General features: G+C 43.0%; 1 protein-coding gene across 1 annotated transcript; it reads left to right on the top strand.

Annotated features, from left to right (window-relative positions):
• LOC120050436 (homeobox protein Mohawk-like) lies at positions 1-27,952 on the top strand. Its single transcript, XM_038997026.1, has 7 exons — positions 1-93; positions 985-1,276; positions 3,766-3,925; positions 6,921-7,074; positions 8,822-9,163; positions 24,903-24,936; positions 25,414-27,952. The coding sequence occupies exons 2-7, from the start codon at positions 1,095-1,097 to the stop codon at positions 25,607-25,609; spliced, it is 1,068 nt and encodes a 355-aa protein (XP_038852954.1). The 5' UTR covers positions 1-93; positions 985-1,094; the 3' UTR covers positions 25,610-27,952.

The raw sequence follows: 27,952 nt of genomic DNA, 5'->3' as shown, positions 1-27,952 counted from the left end.
GGAACTTAGAACGGGAACATGTGAGCAGGGAATGGACAACTGGAAGCAGGATTACTACACACTACACAAAGACGCAGGCGGGCTGCGGTACAGGTAACTGAGAACGAGACACCGTCTGATGGGGTTTCTTATGTGTGACTACAATGGAAAAACGTCTACCTCAACTTGAAAGCGCGTTACCTTATCCCCGGAATGGGATATATCTGGCAACATTGTTCCATGGTGATGGCACGGTATATCCCTCCCGTGACTGGAGTCATGCTCATGTTAAGCCAGAAATATTTATCGGTATGATAGTAGGCTACTCTAACTGTAAATCATACACCTTGTCGGTTTTAAGTCAAACAAAAACATTCTCAAATGTATAGCTGAACTATTTTGTGTGTCAGCTCAAATGCACCTCTGAAATGTCTGACGACGATAGAGAGAGATTTCATGGCAACATGTGGTGGTGTGGAATGCATTGTATCTCTAAAATCAGGGGGGGGAAAGGCGATGGAATGACATTACGAATGAGCCCGTGCGGCTGTGGACCCATTTAGCACATCTGATGGACCGTATTTTTTTCTCAATATATTGACATTCTCTGTATGTACGGTGAGGTTGTTTTGACATTTTAGTCATTTTGTAGCCTAGTGAATATATTTTAGTGAGTAAAATATGAAAATATCGCTCACAGGAATGCTTAATGGATTCATGGCACCGCACAGCAGTGCAGAGAGGGATGTGTTTCTGTTGAGATGGATGGTCTTTGAGTATAGTCAAGAACACTAGTGTCTTTGTGGTTTCATTCGGGCTTTCGCTTATTGCGTAAATTGATCTACCATGAATTAGGATCAAATATAATGCACGTTGATTTTTGCGCATCGTCATATTATCCATAGATTCAAAACCATAAATCCAACTTTAGTAAATGATACCAATCTGAATCTGATAACCACAGCTGCATGAATTTTGAATCCCAATATTCCACTTGCTTCACAGGGGACTCACCGGGACACTGGGGCAGCAGCTTCAATAAGAAGTGAAGTGCGACAATATTTGAGAAATATCATTTTACGAAGCAGAGATAACAGAGGAATACCGAACCAAAGATGAATACTATTGTGTTTAACAAATTGAGTAACCAGGTCCTCTTCGATGAGAAGGCGAAGGAGGTCGAGAGGAGCAGCATCAATTATTTAGAGGTAATAGATGGACAGCATCCGGACCTTCATCCAGACCTGCTATCAAGCAATCACCAAGTTATCAAAGACAACGGCATCAGACACAGGAGGTATGTCACTCATTCAAACTTCTCATAAACAAAGCGGACAACAAAGCTTGCAACAGTGTTTAGATGTTTTAATTAATGCACTTCGGTTTGCATTGTAAAGTCATATTTGGGTAAGGGAACCTTTCTGTTGGCGCAACTGAATAAGGAGTGATACGCACTGTGTGAAAGGTGTAAGAAGTCGATGGCGCAAGTTCGAATTGTGCAGATTCGTTTTTTTTTATGATGGTGACCCCAGGTAACCAAGTGTGCTTGATGTGTAATTACATATTTATAATGCAAGAGGTAGGCTTTTCGAAATCAATGTTGTCTAATAATGTTTTTGGATATGTTCTAAGCAGTCATTTAAATGACACATTCAGACAAAAGGTTATCTAAAGTGAAATCATAGCACATCTTAGCAAACTGTTAACCACGTTAGGTTTTACATGCATATTTTATTTTCCCATCAGTGCAATATAATCTTATTGTTTTATAGAAATTGCAGGAAATTAATATTTACTATTACAACCTGGTTTGTAGTTTAGTGTTGATATTCACAGATAATATACAGATTAATATCAAGGCCACCTGTGTTCAGTAGCGTGTATAAAACACTCTTCGCCTGTTCCCAATATACAGTATAAATGTGCCCTTCAACTCTATGTGTGGTGTAGTCAATCATGGCATTTTTATTTGAGAGAGAGAGAGAGAGAGTAAAAAAGGATTAATGTCATGTGTTATTTTCATCTAATCAGTACTCAGAGAGTCAAAATTCCTCTGATTGACCCATGGGCTGTTTACACTCAAGACGCAATTTATTTACAGACAGTAGTCCCTTATATGTTTGGATAGGCACCAGCATCGAATCAAACGTGATGCTGGGTGAAACACTAGTCAATTTAAGAAAACATCCTACACACGGACGGTCTCCGTCAGAGCCGGAGTTATTGAGCTAAGTCTGAGAGAAGGAGGGATAGATAACACAATGCCGTGAGGTGCCGCTTCGGGAGGAATATCATTACTAATGAAGAATATTCATTTAGATACGAAGTGTGTGTCTCCAAAATTCAGTATAGGGGAGTAAAAATGTGATTTAACATACAGATCTAGATTAGAAGGGAAGTATTTGTAGAACATGAATTTCAGGCAGACTTGAAGTTAGTAGAAAATATGTTACATCTGCAGCGGAGCTTCGGAGACAGAAGATAAAGTAGGAATATCGCAGGGCCATAGTGACATCTACAGGTTCAAAAATCACAGGCAGCAGATTAGAAGTATCAAGAAAACATTTCTCCCTTTTGGAATCCCTTTAATTATCAAAGTCTGAGAATGTTTCGTTACCAAAATACGTAGGCTATTGCTCGATTTGGAAGTAGCTTATTTTGCACATGGTTGAAAGATAGCACTTACACAGACAGCACCACGCACTGACCATAAAACGTAGCCATACTTGAGACACGTCTAGCTGCTACCATGGGTGTAAAATGGAATGTTATTATTTGTTTCATTGCGACGTTTTCGTGCTTTGCGGGAGGAGAAGCACAGCAAAGAAAACAAGCAACCAATATAACGCTTCTCTGCGCCAGCTTAATTATAGCACACTTTGGTGAGAAAATGACACATTTAACGTGTTATGACTCTGGATAACCTTTCTTCATCAAGTAAGACTACAACATTGACGGAATATCCACTGTAGGTCGTGTGTAAATAAACAACAATATTCTCTCTACTATGGATAAAGTACCACTCATCCACGAATTCAATCTAAGATCACGTCACTTGATTTTTGTGTGTTTCCTTTCCCAAAACTTTTTCCCCACCCAAAATGCATTAAGATGTAGGTCTAATTATATGAAATTGATATGTTGGTAATTATAGCTTATTCCTTTATCGTTGTTTTTCGAATACGTTTTAATGAGAGGCTATCTTTAATTGATTAGCCAAATGGTATTTTGGCCTTTAATAGAACTAATATAGCCTACCTCAGGTATAATTAATGTATGCACAGTGAATTAAACCCTAGGCTAAATGTTATCGATATCCGCGAGTATAAACCCAGGGTCGTTACAAGATTACCGAATTAGTCTACTCTTGAGTGTAAAAGTTGTGCATCACTGATCAAGTTTTTGCCAACAACTTCTATAAAGGGAAAATACGTTGTAGCCTACGAAGAGAAATAGCACAAATAATTTCCCCGTGTTACAAAAAAAAATCTTAACAGCAATGTTTTAATATTTTATTTAAATTCAGTATTGTTTCATCATGTCAATTTCTTATAGGCCTACAGTCTGCGACCTTGACAACTACGTTATGAAAACAAAATCAGAAAAGTATGTGCCACTATTCCGCATAAATTAAACGTCAATAATATATAGATTTTTCTTAATAGATTTGTTTCATAACTAACATGCTTATTGACAAGGGCCTCAATTCAATTATTTAGGCCTATTTTCTCTAGAGCAGTGACTGACGCACTTGTTGCTCTCTCTCGCTCTCTCTCCCTTGTGCAGGGGCCGTCAGAACAGCGGGAAGGTGCGACACAAGCGTCAGGCCCTTCAGGACATGGCGCGGCCCCTGAAGCAGTGGCTCTACAAACACAGGGACAATCCGTACCCGACTAAAACGGAGAAAATCCTGCTAGCCCTTGGCTCTCAAATGACGTTGGTCCAGGTGGGTTTTTCTCTTGTTTGAAATATTTAAATATTTCAGGACAGTTCAATTGGAACAACAGTTTAACCACAACGTCATTTGATTGTTGTTGATATGATATTGTATTGAAAAGAAAATACAAACAGTATATAGATAAATAATTAGCAGTAATTATCATAGTGAAAAGGCCTAATTACAATTCATTCTAGTGTAGCCTACATTTTAATTTGTCACAGAAATAGTCAATATTAAAATCATGGCATTCCGATTGTCTCTATGAATAATCCATCTTTATTTAACCTTATGGTTTTCATTATGGACAATATTGACCTTGTTCATGTCTCTTGTTATAGCTTGTTTATACTTGTTTGAAAATATAGCCTCGTTATAGCCTACTTGTCTTTGCAAATAGGCAGTTTGTACTTAGGTGACCTTTTAGTGTTGTGAGTCATAGAGCATAGCGTTCCTGTAGATTACTATGTTTCCATCATAAAGTGACAAACACCAGAGAGAGAAAGAGAGAGAGAGAAGAGAGAGAGAGAGAGAGAGAGAGAGAGAGAGAGAGAGAGAGAGAGAGAGAGAGAGAGAGAGTAGGTGGGAGACAGAGAGAGAGAGAGAGAGAGGGTGTGTGAGGTAGAGAGAGAGAGAGAGAGAGAGAGAGTAGGTGGGAGACAGAGAGAGAGGGTGTGTGAGGTAGAGAGAGAGAGAGAGAGAGAGAGAGAGAGAGAGAGAGAGAGAGAGAGAGAGAGAGAGAGAGAGAGAGAGAAAGAGAGAAATAGAAAGAGCCAGAATGTGAGATAGAGAGAGCAGCACCAGAATGCAACAACTGAGCACCTCCCTATGGTATGTTCTGTCTGACATGTGGGGCTTGTACAGACCTAGAATCTTAATTTGAGACAGTTTGCTATAATGGTAAAATAATCCTGCAGCAACAGGAAATGCAAATTATTATGTGGATTATAATTCATGGACATTATTTGTAGGGGTTGATGCATTTTTCGTTAGGGCAAATCAAGTCTGACATTTGAAAGTGAAATTAGAGGCCTTTTTAAACTTTGAATACACTACAAAATTAAATTTCCTCAGCAACAAAGAGTGATCAAATTAAGATCCTACATCTGCATGTTGCTGTGTCATCTGCACACAACACAAGGTCATAAATGAGAGAGAGAGAGAGAGAGAGAGAGAGAGAGAGAGAGAGAGAGAGAGAGAGAGAGAGAGAGAGAGAGAGAGAGAGAGAGAGAGAGAGAGAGGAGGGGGGGAGGGAGGGATCTAAGGCTGTCATGGCTATTTCCCCGTTCCTGCATCGGTCGCCTCATCTGTTTTTCCTTTGGGTCCTAATAAAGCTGTTTGTTTTGGGGAGAAGAATGCCTTACATGGAACACACACACTCAGGCCCACACCCCCACACACAGGCCCACACACCCTATACGGGGGTGCAATGCCATGTTATGTTCACTCTGTCTGTCTGTCTGTCTGTCTGTCTGTCTGTCTGTCTGTCTGTCTGTCTGTCTGTCTGTCTGTCTGTCTGTCTGTCTGTCTGTCTGTCTGTCTGTCTGTCTGTCTGTCTGTCTGTCTGTCTGTCTGTCTGTCTGTCTGTCTGACTGACTGTCTGACTGACTGACTGACTGACTGACTGACTGACTGACTGACTGACTGACTGACTGACTGACTGACTGACTGACTCAGGGCAGTAACAAGGAACAAAGTGATGAACCCTTTGGTGTCATAACACTAAGTAATATCATCACACTGTGTTTGATATCTGTGGTGGTAATCCGTCGTTGTGATCCGGTGTCAGTCCCAAATGGCATCCTATTCCCTACATAGTGCACTACTTTTGACCAGAGCCTTATGGGCCTTCGTTAATAGTAGTGCACGATATAGGAGAATAGGGTGCTATTTTGGATGTAGGCCAGGCGTGACACCCATTCATCCTCTCGCAGTCTCAGTCTTAATAACATATTTTCCTACAGGCTGATAAGCAAATTGCCTCAGACTTCTAAGTGCTCTCTCAAAGCTCTCTGTCTTTCTCAGCCTTCTCCAAGCCACATGTAGACATCTCAGCTAAGGCCCCTAGTGTAACATGCCCTCAGCTAGAGACAAAGGGACGTGGGACTCTCTTCGTTAATGAGAAACATGATGCTGAAACACAGGAAAGATCCAAAAAGAAGTACTCTAATATATGTCCAGCCCAACCCTTTCATAAGTTGTTTGAAGTCTATTGAGCATGAACAAATATTCTAGTATAACATCTTATGGGCTCTGGTTCTTGTGAAATGGAGAAGGCAGGGTTGGGTATCATTTTATTGCATTAAAGAAGACGGTGCTTGAAAAAATATATATTAGGAGAGTGGCGGAATCCAGAATCAGCACATAGGATTGGGTTGGAAATAAGTTAAGGTGACGTTACATTCGCTGGTCCTGTCAAGCATTTGGGAGTGTTAAAGGTTTGTGAATGGGATTTTGAAAGCCTTTGATATAGACTAGAGGACTAAAGATGACTAGACGAGATGAATGCTACGGTGTTTTATCGCTGTTCCGACCCATTTCCTCAGTGTGTCTGGGATGTCTCGGCGACTCTGGTTCGGCGGTATTATTGGTATCAGGGTCCGCCATACTGCAACCTGACTCTCTCTCCGTCTCTCTCATGCCCAGGGTAAGGCAGGCCGGATGGAGGGAGGCACAGCAGACATTTCCCTAAAGGATAGTCTGTGTAATGTCATGGATGTGGGGGTGTTTTGAATCCAAACAATAATATTGATTTCTATTTTCTTTTTCTTTATTTGTCTTCCTATTTCTCTCCATTTTCTTCTCTCTCTGACTCTCCTTGTACCTTGCCCTCTGTCTTTGTTTCTCTGCCGTCTCGATCTCTCTTTCTCTGTCTCTATCTCTGTCTCTCTTTCTGTCTCTCTTTCTCCTCTGTCTTTTTCTCACTTGATATGTTTCTCTCTCCCTATCACTCTGTCTTTCTTACTTTTCTCTCTCTCTCTCTCCCTCCCTCTCCGTCTCTCAGGTCTCTAACTGGTTTGCCAATGCCAGAAGGAGGCTGAAGAACACAGTGAGACAGCCAGACCTGAGCTGGGCCCTGCGCATCAAACTCTACAACAAATACGTCCAAGGCAACGCAGAGAGACTGAGTGTCAGCAGCGATGACACCTGCTCAGAAGGTAAGCCCCAACCCTTCCCTCACCGCCAACCCATCATATTATAACATCATAAGTCTATCTGATAAACATAACCCTCACTGCCAGGGCCAATCTATCACATTACACCTCACACATTACATATTTCAAAAGGTATCCACCCCTCACTGCCAAAGTATCAGCTCATAACACCCCATAACATCATCCATTGAATCCTTCAAATCATATCTCTATCTCAGAAAATGAGGTCAGCCAAACACAAGCATCTTCCTCCTCCCATATGCCTCGTATCCGACAGCCCCAGCTCCAAAGTAAGGATCCAGTTATGCATGGCCATGTGCTGGTGTTATAAATGGCCTGTCTGTGGTTGTGTCCTAAATGGCAACCTACTCCCTATATAGTGCATGGGCTCTGGTCACAAGTGGTGCACTACATAGGGAATAGGGTTCTGTGTGGGACGCACACTGTGTGTCCTGGTAGACAGAAGCTGAGGTTCAGAGGCTGTGACACGCTGTCATTAAGACACACTACTGGGCTAGCAGGGCTGAGGACTAGCTTCCCCTTCAGATCCCAGCCTGCAATTGGAAATGAGAGGCTCCGTCAGCTGTGTATTTCTCTCTTTCTCTCTCTCTCAGCTCTTTTCGGTGACACTGAAAAACACCCGTGCACTATACTGTGGTGTCACTCAGTCTCTTAATCCCTAATTAGGTTTGTTGAGGAGGAGAGACACACAAATGTGGGCAGGGTGGAATGTCTATAGTTTGTACAGTCTTCAATTTGCATGGTGTTCTCTAGGGCCCAGAGACTTACTTCTCTTGTCATAATACAGCTCTGAACTTTTTCTCAGCTCTTCTCCCTGCCATGATCCATATACTGCTGGCCAAGCCTCTCTATCAGACCCCCCACTGTGATCTGATAGAGAGTTAGTTATGTGACTGAGGAGACCATAATCCCAATGACCCTGTATCTAGTCAGTCTAACTGTCAAGGTCTCACTGTTAGATATTTCACCGCAGTGTCAGCGAGGTTGCCATGGCAGTGCCTCAACAGGAAGAGGTCAGGGGTCAGACCGAGGGAGGCTAAAGGTCACATGTAGCTCAGGTTTATGTCCGACTTGAGAAAAGGCATGAAAGAGCAATGTCAAAGGCTTAAAAAAGGAACCTTTGGCTAGCTTGTTTTACATGTCGCCTGAGGATTTCAACCTCACTCTCGGATGTGCAATGTACGCCTCGATATATGCCTCAAATATCTACTTCAGAAAGCAGGGGGAAGGAAAGCAAATTTGTCCATGTGGTTCTGATATGTAAAAGCTATAATTATAATTTGGCCCAAACTGAATCAAAACTCAGACCTGCCGAAATTACCCAATTACAGTCTTGGCACTGACACTATCTAGAGTGGAGTTCTCTTGATTTCCCTCATCCCGAGAGGGTTACTGTTTTTCAGCAATGTGTTTTATCTTCTGTATTGTCTTTCATTGGGGGGGCCAATATTTTAATTCAATCTCAGCCGCAAAGAGCCTCCTGGAAAGGATTTATTTCTGCAAAGAGTAACAGCAATGTGCTTTTTATAGAGAGGAAATGGGCTACCAACCGTTATGGTTTGGTAATGCCTTGGTCTTAAGCTGATAGCTGAGGTCTTTCTTTACTGTAGTTGTTTGAAGCCCTGCAAACTGGAGGGCATACAGACAGAGGAACTAAATGTCAGATTTTTCTTTCTTTCTCTCTCTACTTTTTCTGTTTTCTTCCTGGTGGCGCCCCCTGGTGTTGTAGATGGGGACAACACTCTGCGGACGCAGACGAGTGGCGTTGAGTTTAGCAAGCCCATGTACCAGAGCGTCATCAAGAAAGAGGGAGCAGCCATGATGGGGGTGGGGCTCCGGGCTGCCGCCGCTGCCTCATTGGCCGAGGACTATGTGACTCCGCCTCCCAAGTACAAGAGTAGCTTGCTCCACCGTTACCTCAACGATTCGCTGCGACACGTGATGGTAGCCAACGCCGTCATGGATGCCAGGAAGAGGAACCACTCAGGATCCTTCAGCTCCAATGAGTACGACGATGATCTCCTCTCCCCGTCATCCTCAGAAACCGAGGCAAACTTTGTTTATCGAGCTGGTAAGAGTCCTACATTCCTTCACACATTCTTTCCTCAAGATTTAGCCGCCTGCTGCTTCTCTCTTCTCTTTTTTCTCTATCTGTCCCCATCTGCACATTTTGTTTTAATTCCCGGCCCTCAGCCCCATCTGGCCCATTCGTTGTGAGGAAGGCGTTCTTGGGCGCTGTGACGATGTTCCACTGCTGTTCCACTCCCTGTTGTCCAGTTTCAACAGCCTGGTTCTGGTTCTGGGCCTCTGTACTCCCTGTTCTCACACTCTCCTTTCATTTCAGATGTGTGAAAGTTAATATGATACTTGTGGCTACTGAAATGGACCTCCTAGGTACCTATAGGAAAGGATAGCCTAGTCTATTATTAGATTAAATATGTGTCCCAAATGGCACCCTATTCCCAATTTAATGCACTACTTTTTACATTTGGGACCTGGCCAAGTCTAATATAAATCTCTCTGTGTGTTCTGTTCATACCAACAGAGAGACCCTGGTCTCGCCCTCTGTCTTAGGTCTGGGGTTTACGGTTTAACACTAGAGACACAATAAGAACATGTGTAACTTACTCACATTCTGACTACTGTTTAGCATGTCTTTGATCCTGCCACGAGGCCATACCGAAAGAGAGAGAACAGGGCAGACTTGGGAGGGAAACTTGTGTGTGTGTGTGTGTGTGTGTGTGTGTGTGTGTGTGTGTGTGTGTGTGTGTGTGTGTGTGTGTGTGTGTGTGTGTGTGTGTGTGTGTGTGTGTGTGTGTGTGTGTGTGTGTGTGTGAGCCAGCGTCTGTGATCGTGAGCGTGCAAGCTTTCCCCAAGGTGGAGCAGGGGCTCCGTGCAAATAATACAAAAACCTAAGCTAAAGTAATACAAAACAATGGATATATTTGAGCGAGGCACATGAAACAAAGAGTGTGCATGTGAGTTTTCCACTTGGCATATGGATTTCTCACAGTGCAGTGTCCCTTAACCCCTGGTTTTAGTGCCTGTGGGCTGGCCTTGGATATCAGCACGGCTGTATGTGCTGTGTCTTATAAAGGCTTCATGCTTTCATGATGTTTCACCCACGGGTTTCAGGTGCTGTTACCAATCAGGACCTAATCTCACAGAGTGCTGCATGAAGTTCTTACAGTTCTTCTTCAGTCCGAGAACAACTGGGCCTCTGTTTATTAAAAAGTGACTATAGGGAATTCAGATTGAGGTGGAAGAGTGGGATTGGGACAGGGTAGGGTGAGGGATATTATCCAATTTTATTTCAACTTGATCATATGGCTAAATGTGTTTTACATTGTCTGTGCGAAGGAAGGCAGAGGCGCTACAGAGGGTATTGTGTACGGCCCAGTAGATCTCTGGGCCCAAGCTTCCTGCCGTTCAGGTCGGTGTCAGAGGAAGGCCCAAAAAATGTCAAAGACTCCAGTCATAGACAGCTACCGCACGGCAAGCTGTAACGGAGCGCCAAGTCTAGGTCCTAAAGGCTCCTTAACAGCTCCTACCCCAAACCATAAGACTGCTGAACAATTAATCAAATGGCCACCCAGACTATTTTTTTAACTTTAGTTTATTTAGTAAATATTTTCTTAACTTTATTTTCTTAAAACTGCATGGTTGGTTAAGGGCTTGTAAGTAAGCATTTCACGGTAAGGTCTACCTGCTGTATTCGGCGCATGTGACAAATACAATTTAATTTGAATTTGAAGTGATGTTTAACCAGATAGGGGAGGCAGTCCAATGAAACTCTCCAGCGACCGCGACTGTTACAATCCTCCATCCCCATCAAATCCTTAAAACTCCCTGACCCGAAAAACTCTATTTCTCTCACTGAGACACCTGCTGAGCACGGCAGTCACCAGCCAGACACAGACAGAGAGAAATACAGAGAGCGAGAGAGAAAGAAAGAGACACACAGAGACAGGGACAGAGAGAGGGGGAAGAGAGAGAGAGATGGATAGAGATAGAGATAGAGAGAGATGGAGAAAGAGAAGAAGTGAGAGAGAGAAAGGGGAGAGAGAGAGAGACAGAGAGAGAGACAGAGCGAGAGAGAGAGAGAGAGAGAGAGAGAGAGAGAGAGAGAGAGAGAGAGAGAGAGAGAGAGAGAGAGAGAGAGAGAGAGAGAGAGAGAGAGAGGGAGAGGCTTAGCTTAGGCTTCAGCACAGGACTCGATTTAATAAGAAAAATGTATAAGGAATTATTTACCTGGCCCACATAATGTTTTAATAGAAAGTAACTATTTTATCTCCATGGTAATTATAATGTCTTGGCTATGACTTCTCTCTCTTGGGTTTCTGGGCTGGCCAGCCAGGCATTATTGGGAACGGTTACATGCGAGAAAAGAAGGGAGCTTGAATCCCGATGCACGGAAAGTTATCTGAGGCTTGGGCTCACAAGAAAGTTCACATGAACACCTGCTAGCTCCTCATCATCAAAACTCAGCAAAAAAAGAAAATAAATTAAATTAAAGTTTAATTCTCTGATTCTACATCTGATCTTGTTGTCAGAGAGAGAGAGAGAAAGAGCGAGAGGCTCAGACAGAGTAAGAGAGAGTGAAATAGAGGAAGAGAGAGAGTTAGAGGGAGAGAGAATGAGCATTAGAGAGAGCGAGAGTAAGTAAGAAAGAAAGAATTAGAGAGATAGAGAGAGAATGGTTAAGCTCCAATTTGCATCATTTCCTCTGGAGTTTTTTCTCTGCTGTCTGAACATTCCAGATATTTTAGTAGTGAAATAATTCCGGAGACTTTTGACAATTATAGAGTGTCTGAAATTTCAGGCTTGAGCTGAGCTTCCCGGACTGGAGGTGTGTGTGTGTCTGAGCGTGTGCATGTGTGTGTGGGTGAGTGTGTTCGTGTGTGCCTTCATGCCTGGGCTGTAGGAGATTGAGAGAACTCTCAGAGTTCTTGGCACTGGCACATTCGTTATAAGCCCCTACCTCTGCATCACTTCTGATTCGCTTAAGCCAAAGTGGCGTGCCCGCTGATCAGAGCCCATTGGTTAAATGTCCATTAATGGGACAATTGGTGGATGTCTGCCGTGGGTCTTATCTCTGACTTCAGAGAGCAGTCAGACGTGGCAGGAGATGGTGAGTGTAGATTTACTATACTTGCGTCCCAAATGGCACCCTATTCCCTACATCCTTTTCCCTATGGGCTCTGGTCAAAGTAGTGCACTACATGGGAAACAGGGTACCATTTGGGATGAAAGCTTACTCTGTCCCCGCACTCAGTGGGAAAACCAAAAGCCTTTTTTTTTTTGCTTGACGTAAAGAAAACATATCTCTGAAATATCCTGTTGGGAATTTCATTGAAAACAAGGAGCAGTAGAATTCCAATGCACATGCCAGTGGTTTCATGCCAAATTACCCTTTAATGGCATATTAAATGGCGGGAATCTCACTGAATGTTTTTCTTCTTGCTCACTACCAGATTTTGCCCCGTCCGATATGATATAGATCATTACACGCCAAATAATTATCTTCATTTCTGCGAGAGGGGAAAGATGGAGAGAGAGATCTTTGGCAGAGGTTTCTCAGAGGTTTGACAGTGGTACATTTTCTCAGGTTCTGTTCTGCGTAGTGTATGTACTGTATAAGTAAGCACAACTGATATATCATCAATACATGACTTAGGGCTTTATTCAATCCACATCGTGGAAGCTTTATAGCATTTTTAAAATTTAAAGGAAACGTTCCTGCTTTAGCGGATTGAATAGCGCCCTTAATTTGTGATTTCTTGCTAGTTTTTCATATTAAGTTAACGGTGCTCTTTTTTCTTATTTACTAAACAGTTGGTTTGTTCAGCCAAGTTTCCCCCAAAATATTTTATAGGTTCTGTTTAGATTGGATAAGTAGATCAATCAAGAAGAAGAAAATTATCAATTATTGTCTATTTCCCTAATTGTGTAATTTCATTTAAAATCTATTATTGTTTGTAGTTTAGTACTATGACAGCATGGTTTCTATTTCTACTAAATAGTGATAAATATGGTTTATGTGTTTGTGATATTCCGTAGGCCCAAAACGTCTCAGTAATTTCGAGAAGAACACACTCGTTTTCCATTCCGCCATTTTCTCAGACAGACAGGGCCATTCGTTGGTTGACGTTCAGGGACAACCAACACGTTAGGATTGAAGACCACCTGTAAAATTATTTGTAAAATACATTGGCATCAAAGTGACTTTTTACGAATGCAGGGAGGCAACATTTAACACATAGTTGAGTCTGAAATATGTTACATGAAAACAGTAGTGTTTGACAGGGCCTCTGAGACTCATAAGGGTCTGTTGAATTAGGTCACAGCAAGTGCCAGACAGTTATTGAATCCTAGAGAATTGTCGTCTAAAAAGCTGTTTAAAAAGCACTTAAAAATCCTATCTACCTGAATGGAAATGTTTAGTAGTTTAGTAGCTGCCAGGCTGACTCGGTAGGTGCCTTGGAACGATGACATGGCGAGAGTGTCCACCGTCCGTACCGTTTCAGTGTTTCGTGTGGCTTCTATCAGGCTGCCGTCCCATACTGGTGGAAAGAAAAAGGAAGCGTCTCGAACACAGTCGTCATTATCAGTGGAGCTGGTCTCCTTTTCGTCTAGTCTAACAAGCTATAGAATACTATATGCAGCTGGATATGTATCCCCATGGTCAATGAATCCTCCATGGCTGCGTTGACACAGGCAGCCCAATTCTGATATTTTGCTCCATTATTGTAGAAAGGGCTGATCTGATTGGTCAAAAGACCAATAAGTTGAAAAATATCATAATTGGGCTGGCTGCCTGTGTAAACGCAGCCTACTACTCTCAGGACGTTTATAAAATGAACTGAGTGCTGTCGTGATTTGTAAAGCAGCAGTACAATTCCGTTGAATGGGTGGAAAGTGGAAAACGTCTGATTTTAGAAAAGAGAAATGTCTCAGACAGTAGCGTTCGTTGAGTGATGTGTAATTTAGTGAAGCTAGTTGTTAGGCGGCCACAGGGAGCTGAGAGGACAATACTTTACTGGGTCTGTATGATGACAATAAGCCTCTGTGGCTGCGTTTACACAGACAGCCCAATTCTGATATTTTTTTTGACCACTAATTGGTCTTTTGACCAATCAGATCATCTCTTTTGCCAATAATTGGGCAAAAGATCAGAATTGGTTTGCATGTGTAAACACAGCCTTTATGACATTGATGGATGCGGATTCCTCTTGCAGTGGCTCATCTTAGGGATCCAACTAGCCAGGCAGGGACGGGAGGACTGGCCACAGAAACCTCTTTCCACCCTTTCATAATAATAAAGGAGGAGAGGGAGAAGGGGGGAGAGGAGGGAGGGATGGAGGGAGGGAGAAGGACAGAGGCTGTTCCAAGAGACCAACCCAGCAGCCAAGACTCACTAAGGTCCAGTGTGTGTGGTGTCTGTGTGTATGCACGTTCCTGCATGTTTGTTTGTGTCTGTGAGAAAGATCTTGACTTTTAGAATAAATACAAAGGGGGGGTCCCATCCTTCCATCCCTGGCCAGATATTTCTCAGAGAGTGAAGGGGGCTGTCGGGAGAAGAAAGTGAGCGTTGCGGCTGTGATTAGTAAAAGACAGAGAGAGCGTGGCGTACACCAACCTTTCTCTCTTTCTCTTCGTCAGTATATTTTGTTGAAAGGCTGGAATGAGTGAGTGTGTGTGTCTATGTGTCTGGTAGAATGAAGACTTTTCAACACAAAGACAAAGCCATCTATAGTAAAACATTCATAATGGTTAGGATGTGAAGTAAATCAGGTGTTTTCCACAAAGCAGAGAGTAGAGTAGAGTGGAGTAGAGTAGAATATCTAATGTATTGCAACCCCATTGTGTCTTTTTGGGTGTGGTGGGTACTGCTTATGGTGGCAAACAGAAGTGGAATCCTGGCTTGATTCGATCTTGATCTTGGCTTGATGTTGTGGTACAGAGTACGAAGTGTGCTAGTGAGTGGATAGGTACATGGAAAGAAAAGGAGGGCTGAGTTCGGTTTGGCTGGTTTTATATTTATAAGATAAATGTTGTCCACCACCTATCAGACTTGGGTGTGATGCTAACAGAACAGAACGGAGTAGTACAGAACAAGCCTAGTTCATTCAGACTAGAACAATCGGTTTCATAGAGAAATAAAGTGTGACAAACATGGCCTAGGCTCTGTTTATAGTGAAACTCCTAACATAGATGTCAGAAGTGGGAGATTAATGACAGAGGCATTTCTCGAAAGAAAGTCATCAGCGTCAAAGTTTGAGTAGCGTCCAGAATCACAAATTGGTTTCATAAAAATAAAACATACAGCCTCATGTCTAAAACAATTGTCCACAATAGTGTTCCCATGGGATGGCTGTGAAGGGAGAGAATGGCTTAATGAGAGAGTAGAAGCTGTGACCAGGAGTCAAGGCCCTCACGGACACACACACACACACGCACACGCACACACACACACAGGGAATTGCAACACATGATGTTAAGACTGCAGTACAAACATATCATATGGGTTCCAAGTTGGGACTTCCAACTTCAGAATGGGCTAGTTTTTTGTTCAAGAAAACACTTAAAAATCCCAAGCAAATTGTGTTTACACAAGAGTTTGGTGTACACAATTTCTTCAGTGCATTTTGTGTACTGCAAACAACTTCCATTTGTCTCAGAGGACCAGGGTTATTGAGAAAGGCTGGGAGCAGAAATAGCTTTTAGCTCTGGTTCAGATTCAGAGCAGCACGTTTTTTTTTGTCTGTACCTGTTCAATCAAACAGAGGATAATGATAAAGTATCTGTTGAATAGTTTAAGAACGGGGCCTGTTCTGAATCTCACTTCGACCGCTCGGTCTACGTCATCGGGTGATATCGTTACCATATTAATACATCCCCAGTGACCCATACACCTCTCTGGTCTTTAGGTCAGCGTTTGAAGTATGCACGTACTGATCCACAGATTTCAGACAAGGCTCCGATTGGAACTTGTGTCCAACTCTCCTTAATCTCTAGCCGCAGGAGGAGCAGAGCTCGCTGTCGTGATGACCGTTTCCGTGCCAACCATCTGCGGCAAACAGACATGTATGAATCTCTGTCACGCTCATCTCTGCTGAGGTTCTGATCTTCCTCTGAGATGTTGATGTGCGGTGGTGGTCGACGTCTCACACACACACACACACACACACACACACACACACACACACACACACACACACACACACACACACACACACACACACACACACACACTCACACTCACACACACACACACACACAAAAGATGAGCCTTAATTAACAAGGTATTCCTCTCCTCCAGCCCACTCATTTGGCTGTGACTCTGATTAGCTAGTGTTTGCTGCCACTCGTAAACATACAGACTCTCTCAGCCATGTTTCAACACACCAAACACTATTATGTCTTCATCTCCAAAAACAATGTGTGAAAAACATTTTGGGATTGTTATCTTTTCCCCCATCACTGACTGATGCATTGTGGTCTGGGAATGTCATGGTCCTTGTCATCTGCCTCCACGTTGTAGAAAAAGTTGCAGGAATAGGAAAAAGACTAAGCCATTTTAAAAGTTATATATAGTGTGCATGGTTAATATTTTATGCATCTGGGATTGTTAATATCATTTATAACATAGCCTGGATGTTATTACTATTACTATGTCATTACTAGCTACAGTAATATCTGGGGTTCTTACCAGAAAGAGGACAATAATGTAATATTTCTAGCAGGAATACAGTGACTGCTGAGCTGAATCCATGCTGTGTCCCAAATGGCACCCTATTCCATATATGGTTACCTACTTTTGACTAGAGCCCCGGTCAAAAATAGTGCACTACAAAGGAAATAGGGTGTCATTTGGGATGCGAGCTATTACTCCCAGTACAATGGCTCCTCTGTGGCCGCAAAGTTACGACTTACTAGAGGATTATCCAACTCAGCAACGTGCTGCAGCGCTCAACCAAGTCAAAGCCATGATAGATTTACAGACTGAAAACCTGAAATCTAGTGTCCATCCCAAATGGCAACCTATTCCCTATAGTGCACTATGTAGAGAATAGGGTGCCTTTTGGTACGCATCCCAAGAAAGGTGAAACGTTCTGGACTGGTTTGAATGCTAATACTCTGTAATATCGCCTGCTAGTTTGGATTCACGGTACTGTACTTGACTGGAATATAAAAGTTCATGCAAATTGGCAATGTAATAGAATACCATATTTTTTTATACCTATTTTGCGTTTACTCACTCACTGTTTTTGTAAACTTCTTTTTTCAATGTAAAAGTTATGAACTCAAAGCCATGTCATTGTAAGCAAGGCAGGGAAGCAGCGAAAGCACATTTTCCATAAATTCTCTGTCTCTGTCTTTGTGTCTCTATGTGTGAGTGTGACTGGCTTATATTTTGGCCTTGGTCCCTGGACGACCAGTATGTGCCAATGAGGGCCCATGGAGCCCCAGCCTCGGAGTGGCTGCCCAAGAGAGAGGGTGGAGGGTGGAGGGAATGGCGGGAGGGCCCAGGGATGGGTTGGCAGTCCTGGGGCCAGAGAAGTGCCAAGGCATCCCTAACTTCATTCACAGACACCCCTTGACATTATGAAAAAATGCAGACCATTTTAAACCACCACGGAAAATAAGAGGAAAAAAACCAAGCTCTTCATCGTGTCACTAGTGACAGTCTAGTTACAATATGTCTCTCTGCCTCACTCTTTTCTCTCCTTTGTTTGTTTATTTGTTTGAGAATAGATATAGGGTCCATATAGGGTTTTTCATGTATTTTTCAACAATCATGACTGAATAAAGAACTTCGTAAATGATTATCTGATGTGAGGGGCTAGGCGCTCTACCCTGAGAGTTACAGTATGTGACAAGTCAGTGAAATGCATGTGATCTAGTTGATTTGATGATCATAATGTGCTGTTGGCCTGTTAAGTACGCATTTCACAGGGAGGAAGAGGCGAATCTTTGGCTTCATGAACAAGTGTTCTTTGCAGGTCTTCTGTGTCCTCACATGTGTTGATGAATTTCCCAACATGAAAATGTTTCCCCATTCAAATATCTTCATACAGTGCATTCGGAAAGTATTCAGACCCCTTGACCTTTTCCACATTTTGTTATGTTACAGCGTCATTCTAAATAAGAACATTTCCTCATCAATCTACACACAATGCATCATAATGATTATTTACATAAGTATTCAGACCCTTCGGTATGAGACTCGATATCGAGCCCAGGTGCATCATGTTTCCATTGAGATCCTTGAGATGTTTCTACAACTTGATTGGAGTCCACCTATGATACATTCAATTGATTGGACATGATTTGGAAAAGCACACACCTGTCTATATAAGGCCCCACAGTTGACAGTGCATGTCAGAGCAAAAACCAAGCCATGAGGTTGAAGGAATTGTCTGTAGAGCTCTGAGATAAGATTGTGTCGAGGGGAAGGGTACCAAAACATTTCTGCTGCATAGTACGTCCACAAGAACACAGTGGCCTCCATCATTCTTAAATGGAAGAAGTTTGGAACCACCAAGACTCTTCCTAGAGCTGGCCACCCGGCCAAACTGAGCAATTGGGGGAGAGGGGCCTTGGTCAGGGAGGTGACCAAGAATCCGATGGTCACTCTGACAGGCCTTTATGGTAAAGTGGCCAGATGGTAGACACTTCTCAGTAAAGGCACATGACAGCCAACTTGGAATTTGCCAAAAGGCACCTGAAGGACTCTCAGACCATGAGAAACAAGATTCTCTGGTTTGATGAAATGAAGATTAAACTCTTTGGCCTGAATGCCAAGCTTCACATTTGGAGGCACCATCCCTACTGTGAAGCATGGGGGTGGCAGCATCATGCTGTGGGGATATTTTTCAGTGGCAGGAACTGGGAGACTAGTCAGGATCGAGAGAAAGATGAACGGAGCAAAGTACAGAGAGCTCCTTGATGAAAACCTGCTCCAGAGTGCTCAGGACCTCAGACTGGGGCGAAGGTTCACCTTCCAACAGGAAAACGACCCTAAGCACACAGGCAAGGCAATGGAGGAGTTGCTTCGGGACAAGTCTCTGAATGTCCTTGAGTGGCCAAGCCAGAGCCCGGTGTTGAGCACGATCTAACAGCTCTGAAGAGACCTGAAAGTAGATGTGCAGCGACGCTCCCCATCCAACCTGACAGGGCTTGAGTGGATCTGCAGAGAATAATGGGAGAAACTCCCCAAATACGGGTGTGCCAAGCTTGTAGCGTTATGCCCAAGAAGACTCGAGACTCAACAAAATACTGAATAAAGGGTCTGAATACTTATGTAAATATGATATTTAAGTTTTTTTTATACATTTGCAAACATTTATAAAAACCGGTTTTTGCTTTGTCATTGTGGGGTATTGTGTGTAGATTGATGTGGGGGAAAAGACGAGTTCATCAATTTTAGAATAAAGCTGTAATGTAACAAAATGTTGAAAAAGTCAAGAGGTCTGAATACTTTCCGAATGCACTGTAGATACTGCACCCCCATTTATACCCCAATCAACATAAAACATGCGTTCACTGCACAGGAGGCTGCTGAGTGGAGAACGGCTCATAATAATGGCTGGAAAGTACCAAATGTAATGGCATCAAACACCTTTGTGTTTGATGTATTTTATACCATTCCACCAATTCCACTCCAGTCATTACCACGAGCCCGTTCTCCCCAATTAAGGTGCCACAAACCTCCTGTGATTCACTGTAAACGCTGCATATGTCGGCTCAATGGGAAATTATCTTTAAATACCTATCGCGCAATCTGTAGCGCTTCAGCGATACAGATTAAATAGAGCCCTAACCCTTTTATCAGTGATTTTAATTGAATTTTGAGACAGAGAAATACTTTTTCTAATGTTCGCAAGTATGGCCCGTTACTGTCAGCAACTTTAAAAAAAAAAAAGTTGACCAAGTTAGCTTGGCCCATAATGTCTCTTTTCCAGTACCGTAAGTTGTGCTGAAAGCTTGGTTGTGGACTGAACGGCTTCCTCTCCGTTAGAGATGACAGCAGTCAGGATTACTCATCTCTAAGGATGCTTCTCAAATAGCACCCTATTTCATATATAGTGCACTGCTTTAGGCCATGGCCCATAGGGCTTTGGTCAAAAGTAGTGCACTATGTAGGGAATAAGTTGCCATTTGGGACAGAATCTAATACTGTAACTCCTGAGTCATAACATACTGATTGACCTTCTCCAGTTAGCGGAGACACATGATTGGATGATCACAGCGCTGTCCAGCTCTCCATTGGTCGGTTGACCTCTGGTCTATCAGTGGGGTGTCTGTGATTGCGTCCGTCCCATCTGTGTTGTATATTTATTCTCTTTTGTCTGGCTTTCAGGAGCTGCGCGGGTAATAGGCTGAGCTCACTGATCACTAATCTAGCGCAGCCTTTGGTTTGGTTTGTGCACCAGAGGCTGGTGTGGTGTGTTTATTGTTGTGTGTCGCTAACAACAGCACCAGCTGGTTGTGATAAAACATACCCATCCTCTCTAAGCAGGTGGACTTTATTCCCACTCTCATTTGTCAGTTTTCTTGTTGATTGTTTTTGCTCCAATGTTTTGTTTCTACATTTTCCGCTGTATTCACTCTCCTCTTTCACCCGCAGTGATGTTAAGTGAACAAATATTTTTGGACTTTCACCTCCATGCCAGAAACCATCAAACTTCTTTCCCCTCGCCGATCTTTAAAAAAAAGTCTACGAAATCCTGCTGTCAGTATAACAGAAAGGCAACAGCAAAGTTAACTGCTTGACTTTCAGTTCAGTAGCAAAGAAGGAGAAAACCCCCCAAAATAACAGAAAAATAATAAAAGGTCCCGCTATGGTTTATTGACTATTTATAGTTTGTTTGGCACGGTCATTGTTTTAAAAAAAATCAGAGTTTTAGATGTTTTAGGCAAAGGAGGTTGGAAATAGAGTTTTAGCTTGAGATGGTCCATTTCCAGCTCAGCTCTCCATCCGTCGTTCCCTTCCCGGGGGCGGTGGCCCTGCTGGGCTCTGGCCTGGGTCTGGGTCGGGGATCCTGGGTAAAGCACGCTTGTGGCCCCACCCTCTGCTCCGCTCTGCTCCTAACCTGCAGGAGGCGTCACAGAAACACGGCTTTTATGGGACTTTGAGGGGATTCAATGGCATCTGGACACTGGCTGCCCTGCTCTGAAACACACTGGACTGGAACCCACGACGGCTTTTCAGCCTCGCTGCACAGACCAGATCTGGGACCAAATAATACTTGAAATATCTATTTTCAATCTGTGCTTGATTGAGTTTGCCTGTTGCAATTGATCCAATAGAAAAGTATTTGACAGATTTCAAGTAGTATTTTGACACAGCTCAACTGCAGATATTCCCTTTTAGCCTACTTAAACAGTCATGCTCTGTACTCGCCTTATCAGAAACACCCCAACGCAGATTACAGTAACTACAAGACAAAAGATGCAAAACAGGTGTCTTGTAGCAATACCATAATCCCTTGTAGGGTATTGTTTTAATATCTTTGTTGTATTTTGTTGTCTGCTGTATGGCTTGTCGTCATTAGCAACCAATCCATACCCTTCCTGACACCATAGTAAACATTGTGCTAATATATCCATGTAGGAACATTACAACATAACAATTTACAGCAGATTAAAACAATGTAATTGAGATGTAATTACATAGCTGTTATTATACAGAATGAATGAATGAATGGAGCATATTTTAAATCAGTCCCAATCCTGTCTCTAGCACTGGTATTAGTCAGGGAGACTAGATAGAGATACATGTACTTGAAATATGCTGGAATAGACTAAACCATTGGCACCTGAGCCGTAGAGAAAACAGAGTGCTTGCTCCCCCACTATCAAAATAGGGGAAGCAAACATGTTTTTGCACCTCCACTTTTCTTACCATAAAATGATCGTATTCCATTGGGTAACTTGTCATTTCCGCTGATTACTAATGTAGAGTAGACCCCTGCAAATTCCTGTGAAGTATTACAGCAGTCTTAACAAAGTAGAAGAAGGGTTTTCACCTAATATTGTGAGATAAAGTAAGAATGAGGTCAATTCAATCAGAAGTCAGAGAGCAAAGCTGGAAAGGGAAAGGACGGAGAAGAAGAAAAAACATTGTAATAATGTCAAGGCTTTTAAGTGGCCTGTGAAGCCGTGGAAGAAGTGCTCGTTCTTGACATATAACAGATATAGCTTTTCCTCGCGAAAGCAAAGGGAGAAACATAATTGCATTTGTTTTGGCTGGACTGCCTGTGAACGGTCAATCTGAAGCACCTTAAACACAGTGTGTTACTGTACGTCACTCCAGTCAGAGGAAGAGTGAGAGAGAGAAAGAACTGGTGAGACTGATAAAGAGAGAAGGCAAGAGTGTGAGAGAGAGCAAAAGAGAGGGGAGAGACTCAAGAGATGAAGCGAGAGATAAGAACCAAAAGAAAAAGGAAAAGAGGGAGAGAGAGATGTGGCCAGACGAGTATTCAGGAATGTTCTAAAGAGTTGAAACCCAAGCTGCGGTTTGTTCTCTTTGTAATCGCCTCACAACTTTCTCTCTCTCGCTCTCTCTCTCTGTCCTTCCCCCCTCTCTCTCTCTCTTAGAATCTCAAACAAGGTGAGGTGAGTTTATCCCCCTAAAGATCATCTCTCTCTGTGGAGTTAAACTATTACTGAGAGAAACAGGAAACAACAGGAAATGTCATAATCAGCCTCGTATCAGCCTGGGGTTGTGCAGGTCAGTGCGGGTCACGGCACATGTGAACGTTTTCGGAAAACAAGCAGCCAGCGAGGAGAGAAAGGCGTTTGGAATGATTAGGTGTTTTGCTGTTTGGCCCTGCAGGAGTCTGTATTCCCGGTCTGGATTTAGGTCTTTGGAAAAATGAACGGGTGAGGTGAAAGGCGGCGACGCGCAGCGGTGAAATCCGTCTGTCCATTCTCCGGTGTCGGAGGGGTTCTGGGACCCTTGCAGGAGGAAGTGAGGACATGGTTTTCCAGCTCCACAGTTGTGTAGGGGAAATGACTGTAACTAACAACTCTGTCCCCACCCGACCCTCCTTCCCTGCTAGTTAGAAGTGTGGGAACAAATTCCAGTGCAAATGTGCGATGGGGATTTTCATTAGTGTAAAAAAACGATCAAAATGACTTGCGGTGTTGGCGGTACAAGTGTCTACTTGTTAAAGGGACTCATACTTGTTACGAACATTTTCTTTAAGGGGAAATGCGAGGCGAGCGTCTGTCTCTCCTCCGTGTCTCTGAGTCTATGGGGAAATCTGGGAGGGCAATCATCGTAAATGAAAGCAGCTGGCGTCCACATGAGAGAGAAAGAGGGAGAGAAAAGGAGAAAGAGAGAGCGAGAAATGAAAGAAAGAGAAAGAGAGATAGAGCCTCACCTTACCCAAATCAGTCGCCTGGTCTAGACTAATGCTCAACTCAAACACAGGACAGCCAATTACTGATTATCTAAGCAAAGAATACTGGGTATTACTGTACAAATTCTTCAGAGAAAAGCACAATTCTCCACAGCAAATCTGACAGACCTGAAGCTTTGTGGTAGTGTTAACTTTAGCACAGACACTCATGGGTTCCCTCTTAGTTTCATCTCTCTCCCCTCACACCCTCCCTCCTTAAAAGCAGCTCATTGGCCTTAGCCATGTGTTTTGTTAATTCAAAGTGTGTGCCTGGAGGCTTCATGAGCAGGAAATCCAGATGCTCTGGTGTCTTTTAATGAGCTTGGAGGGTGCCAAGCCAGTGTCATCATCATCACTGGCTAGAACTCGCCGCTAGGCAGAAGCTAGCCCTGGACCCAAACACTGCCCCCTCACACCACCACCCTCCCACCCTACTACCCTACCCCCTCTCGAAGCACTCTATAGCTTGGAAGCTAGTGGGAGTACATGAGGCCTGCTGCGGCTGTGCCACCGTTACCCAACACACACATACAGACATACACTCACACACATACGCTCACACATGCACGGACGCAAGCATGCACACAAACACACAGAATCACACACGCCATCATAACAGCCCTTCTACCTTGAGGTCTGTCTGGTAACCTCACAGTGAGAACACAGAACATTAGATGGGCCTGGTTGTGAACAGACCGGTTGACTGACTTCATTGTTTTATTCCTGACTAATGTTTTTCATATGAGCTATAAATGGCTACTATTTGAGTATGTGTGTGTCGGTAAAGCATATGAAGATACGGATCTCTATTTCCATATCTCTCTCTCTCTCTCTCTCTCTCTCTCTCTCTCTCTCTCTCTCTCTCTCTCTCTCTCTCTCTCTCTCTCTCTCTCTCTCTCTCTCAACAAAATCATATATTCTCAGTCTCATTTATTTTCAAAGGAAAGTATTAGTGTATACAGTTTGGGATTCATAAATATCTAAAAGTGCAGTTGTGTGATTCATGTCAAAATATGATTGTTACAGTGCCTTTTTAGTTTTTTAGATATGTCCATTATTACATGGCTACTATTTGTTTTGACATCTGAATCAAGAGCGGAAACAGAGAAACACATGTTACTGCAGACCGAGCTCACGCACGCACGCACGCACGCACGCACGCACACACGCACGCACACGCACACACACCCACACACACACACACACACACACACACACACACACACACACACACACACACACACACACACACACACACACACACACACACACACACACACACACACACACACACACACACACACCACCTCACCAGCCCTCAAGAAAATCCTTAATTAAGCCTCATTGACCTCTGGGTGTGCATCATTAAATTAACCTATTTTACTGTTGTGATTCCAGAAACCATGGATCATGGATCAAGTAAATGTGACAAGTGAGTGTATTTTACAGATACCTTCTGTGTGTTTTCGTGCTCCCTCTGACATCGTTTTTTCTCTCTATAATTATTAACTACTTGTAGAACTCCCCCTCCTCCTTCCTCCAACTCTGCGTTTGTTCTGCCTCTCTTCTCTGTGTATTGTTCACCTCTTTCTCATCCAACTCTGCGTTCTCTCCTATGCATTGTGTGTAGTTTCCCATCTTCTAACTCTGTGACGTTCTCTGTGTGTGTTGTGAGAGAAAATGCAGTTAGAGGACAGCATACAGGTAGACACAGACACTCTGTGTTCTTTCTCTGCTCTCTCTCTCTCTTTTTGCAATGTTCACCTTCTCCTTCTTCTGACTGCGTTCTTTGTCTTTCTCCTGCATGCTGTGTAATGTTTTCCCTCCTTTAAATCTGTGTTCTCTCTCTGTGTTATTTAGTGTCCTCTCCTCTAACTCTGCGTTCGTTCTCTCTGTGTGTTGTGTTCAGGGGTGGCGTTCTGAAGGAGAAGGTACGGGGCAAAGACGAGACGTACTGGAAAGAGATCAACGCAGCCATGGCCTTGACTAACCTGGCGCAGGGAAAGGACAGCAATGCACCAGGGACGACTAGCTGCATCATCCAGAAGTCCTCTCATATATCAGAAGTAAAGACTGTCAAAGTGCCTCTGGTGCAGAAGTACTAGCGCCTATCAAAGAGTCGTCTGCCTCCAACTTATCTTCCCTTCCACTCTCTATGCAACACCAACATTCCCTCTGAAAACTCACTCTGAAGAGTCAGTCAAAAAACGAAACAAGAAACAAGTACTCTCTTCTTTTGTTCTGTTTGTTTTATGTCAGTATAAATGCAACAGAACTTAAGACAACCTATTTTGTGTGTCGGTCGATGTGTTAAAAAAAAAAAAACCTGCAGTACATGCATTAGACAAGTGTTGATATCATCATCTTTAACTGCATTATTCTGTTCTCAACGAGACACTTTTGTAATGTTAACTTATTCGCTTTTTTATACTCCGAAATTTGTATTGTACTTTTTGCCAAAGTGCCTTTTGGAAGCAGAGCAACACAGCCTGTGTGGTAAATAATGTACAGACAGTGTCTCTGGGAACATAAAGGACTGTTTGAAGTGGCTAGATGAGTGAAGTAGAAATATATGGTCATATAAGCTTCTTCTGAAGCGGTCCCTTTCTCCCTGATATGTGCCTTAGAACTTGGATGAATTTAGCTCATCATCGAGGCACCGCTGTTAAATAACATCTGAACTGATCTACTTTATCAAGACACACACCATGTTAAGCCACATCTCCCTGATGGCATTGTGTATGTTTTGTCTGAGGCCTCATTATGACTGTAAATTGAACACTGTTATGTCTCAGACAGAATACAACAGACCTGCCAACAATAACTGTGAATATATATAAAGTTCACTCCAGTACAGCCAAACACACTAACACTGACATGAAGCCCTCGAGGGTTAGAATCGATAGGATAGCAGCAGATCCACTGTTCTGTTGATAGTCACCACCACCATCATATTTTCCACAGCTCGCCCTTGGGGTTTTATTTTCCAAAGTGGAAGTATTCTTATCAAGGCTTTAGACTGGAAAGCCCAAGCAAATGTTGAACTAGCACCATCGTACAGGCACGCTCACGTGCACATACACACGCAGGCAGGCGCACACAGTCGCACACACACACCTGGTCGAAGGTTTGGTCGGCAAAGTGCTGTTTAAACAAAGAGTGGCATGAACTAAAGGGATGTTGTTTCTGTTATCAGTGTTGTATTATATGAACTACAGTGTCGCTGCCTTCTCTTCTCACATGTTTCCGTTCAGAGCAAGGTACTTCAACAGTGAAAAAAAGACGAGCTCACCAGGCCGTTTGATCCTACACTCCTCCTCAGCTGTTTAGAATCACATTCAAATTGCTGTTTACAAGAAGAGAGAGAGAGAGAGAACGAGAGAGAGACTTACTGTTTGACCTAAAAAAAAAGAAGAAATTTGCCTTTTCAGTATTATCTCTTTGTCAGAAGGCAAAGCAACAAGTGTTGGAAGTATTTGTGATTGTGAGTTTGTTTATTGCAGCGGTCGTTCTGTTTCTATCAAAGTTTGACTTAGCCATACCGCATTAAGTGTTGTTCTTTTGACCGAATGGAAAGAATCCTCCTTAAATACTTATAAAGTATGTACAGTGCATATGTTATTTACATTGTAGCAACCCGATGCCAAGTACGCCACCGAGAGAAATCAAGTTGGACTGTTTGAGTAACTGTAGTCGGTCATTTTCTGCCGACTCACTAATTGTATGTATATCTTCAAGGTACTGTTTATGTGTCAAAATGTACACTTCTTTATTCTCTCTGCTGTTTGGGCCCTTTGTTTGACAACCTAGACTGTGCTTGTGATCAAGGGGTGATTGAGAAAAGCTGCACAAAGTTACTTTTAGAAACAACTCTTAATCTTGAATGTGCAAACTGTTATAAGCTGCACTTAGCTCTCTGTTCTCCACTAGAAAGAAACAGAAGAAAAGCTGTCACTGAGAATTTATGGGATTGAGTTTAGGGGAAAAACAATGTGTTGATTATACATATCTTGTTAAATCACGCACACACACACTTACACACAGTTATTTTTGTTAGCGTGCCTATGGTAGCAACGTAATAATATAAGGAATCACACTAGCCAATCCCCAGGCACTATATTCTCATGCGGGAGACCTCGGTCCACATGTGTTTTTTATACACCTGATCCTGTAAGAGGCGCTGTAGGGTAACCTTTTCCCTCGCTCAGTATGTTAATAATCCATCCATATGTTTAGCTGGGGCACAACCCTCACACCTCACAGGGAATGCAGCCCATTCCATACGGAATACAACCCCCTTCATACGGAACACAGTTGCCAGAGAGACTAAGGCTTCTAAAGCACAGAACAGAACAGCCATTGTTATACCTGTAGTCACTCAGCAACTACACTGAGTGTACAAAACATTAAGAACACCTCGTCTGAGGGAAAAGGGGAGGGGGGGGGAG

Source organism: Salvelinus namaycush, chromosome 7 (genome assembly GCF_016432855.1).
Source record: "Salvelinus namaycush isolate Seneca chromosome 7, SaNama_1.0, whole genome shotgun sequence".
NCBI lineage: Eukaryota > Metazoa > Chordata > Actinopteri > Salmoniformes > Salmonidae > Salvelinus > Salvelinus namaycush.
Note: the sequence above shows the minus strand (reverse complement) of the source record. Positions and strands in the feature narration are given on the sequence as shown.

Coding starts and splice junctions, on each gene's coding strand:
- LOC120050436 (XM_038997026.1), top strand. CDS start 1,095: ATGAATACTATTGTGTTTAACAAATTGAGTAACCAGGTCCTCTTCGAT. Junction 3,926..6,920: donor CTCAAATGACGTTGGTCCAG/GTGGGTTTTTCT, acceptor TCCGTCTCTCAG/GTCTCTAACTGGTTTGCCAA. Junction 9,164..24,902: donor AAACTTTGTTTATCGAGCTG/GTAAGAGTCCTA, acceptor TTGTGATTCCAG/AAACCATGGATCATGGATCA.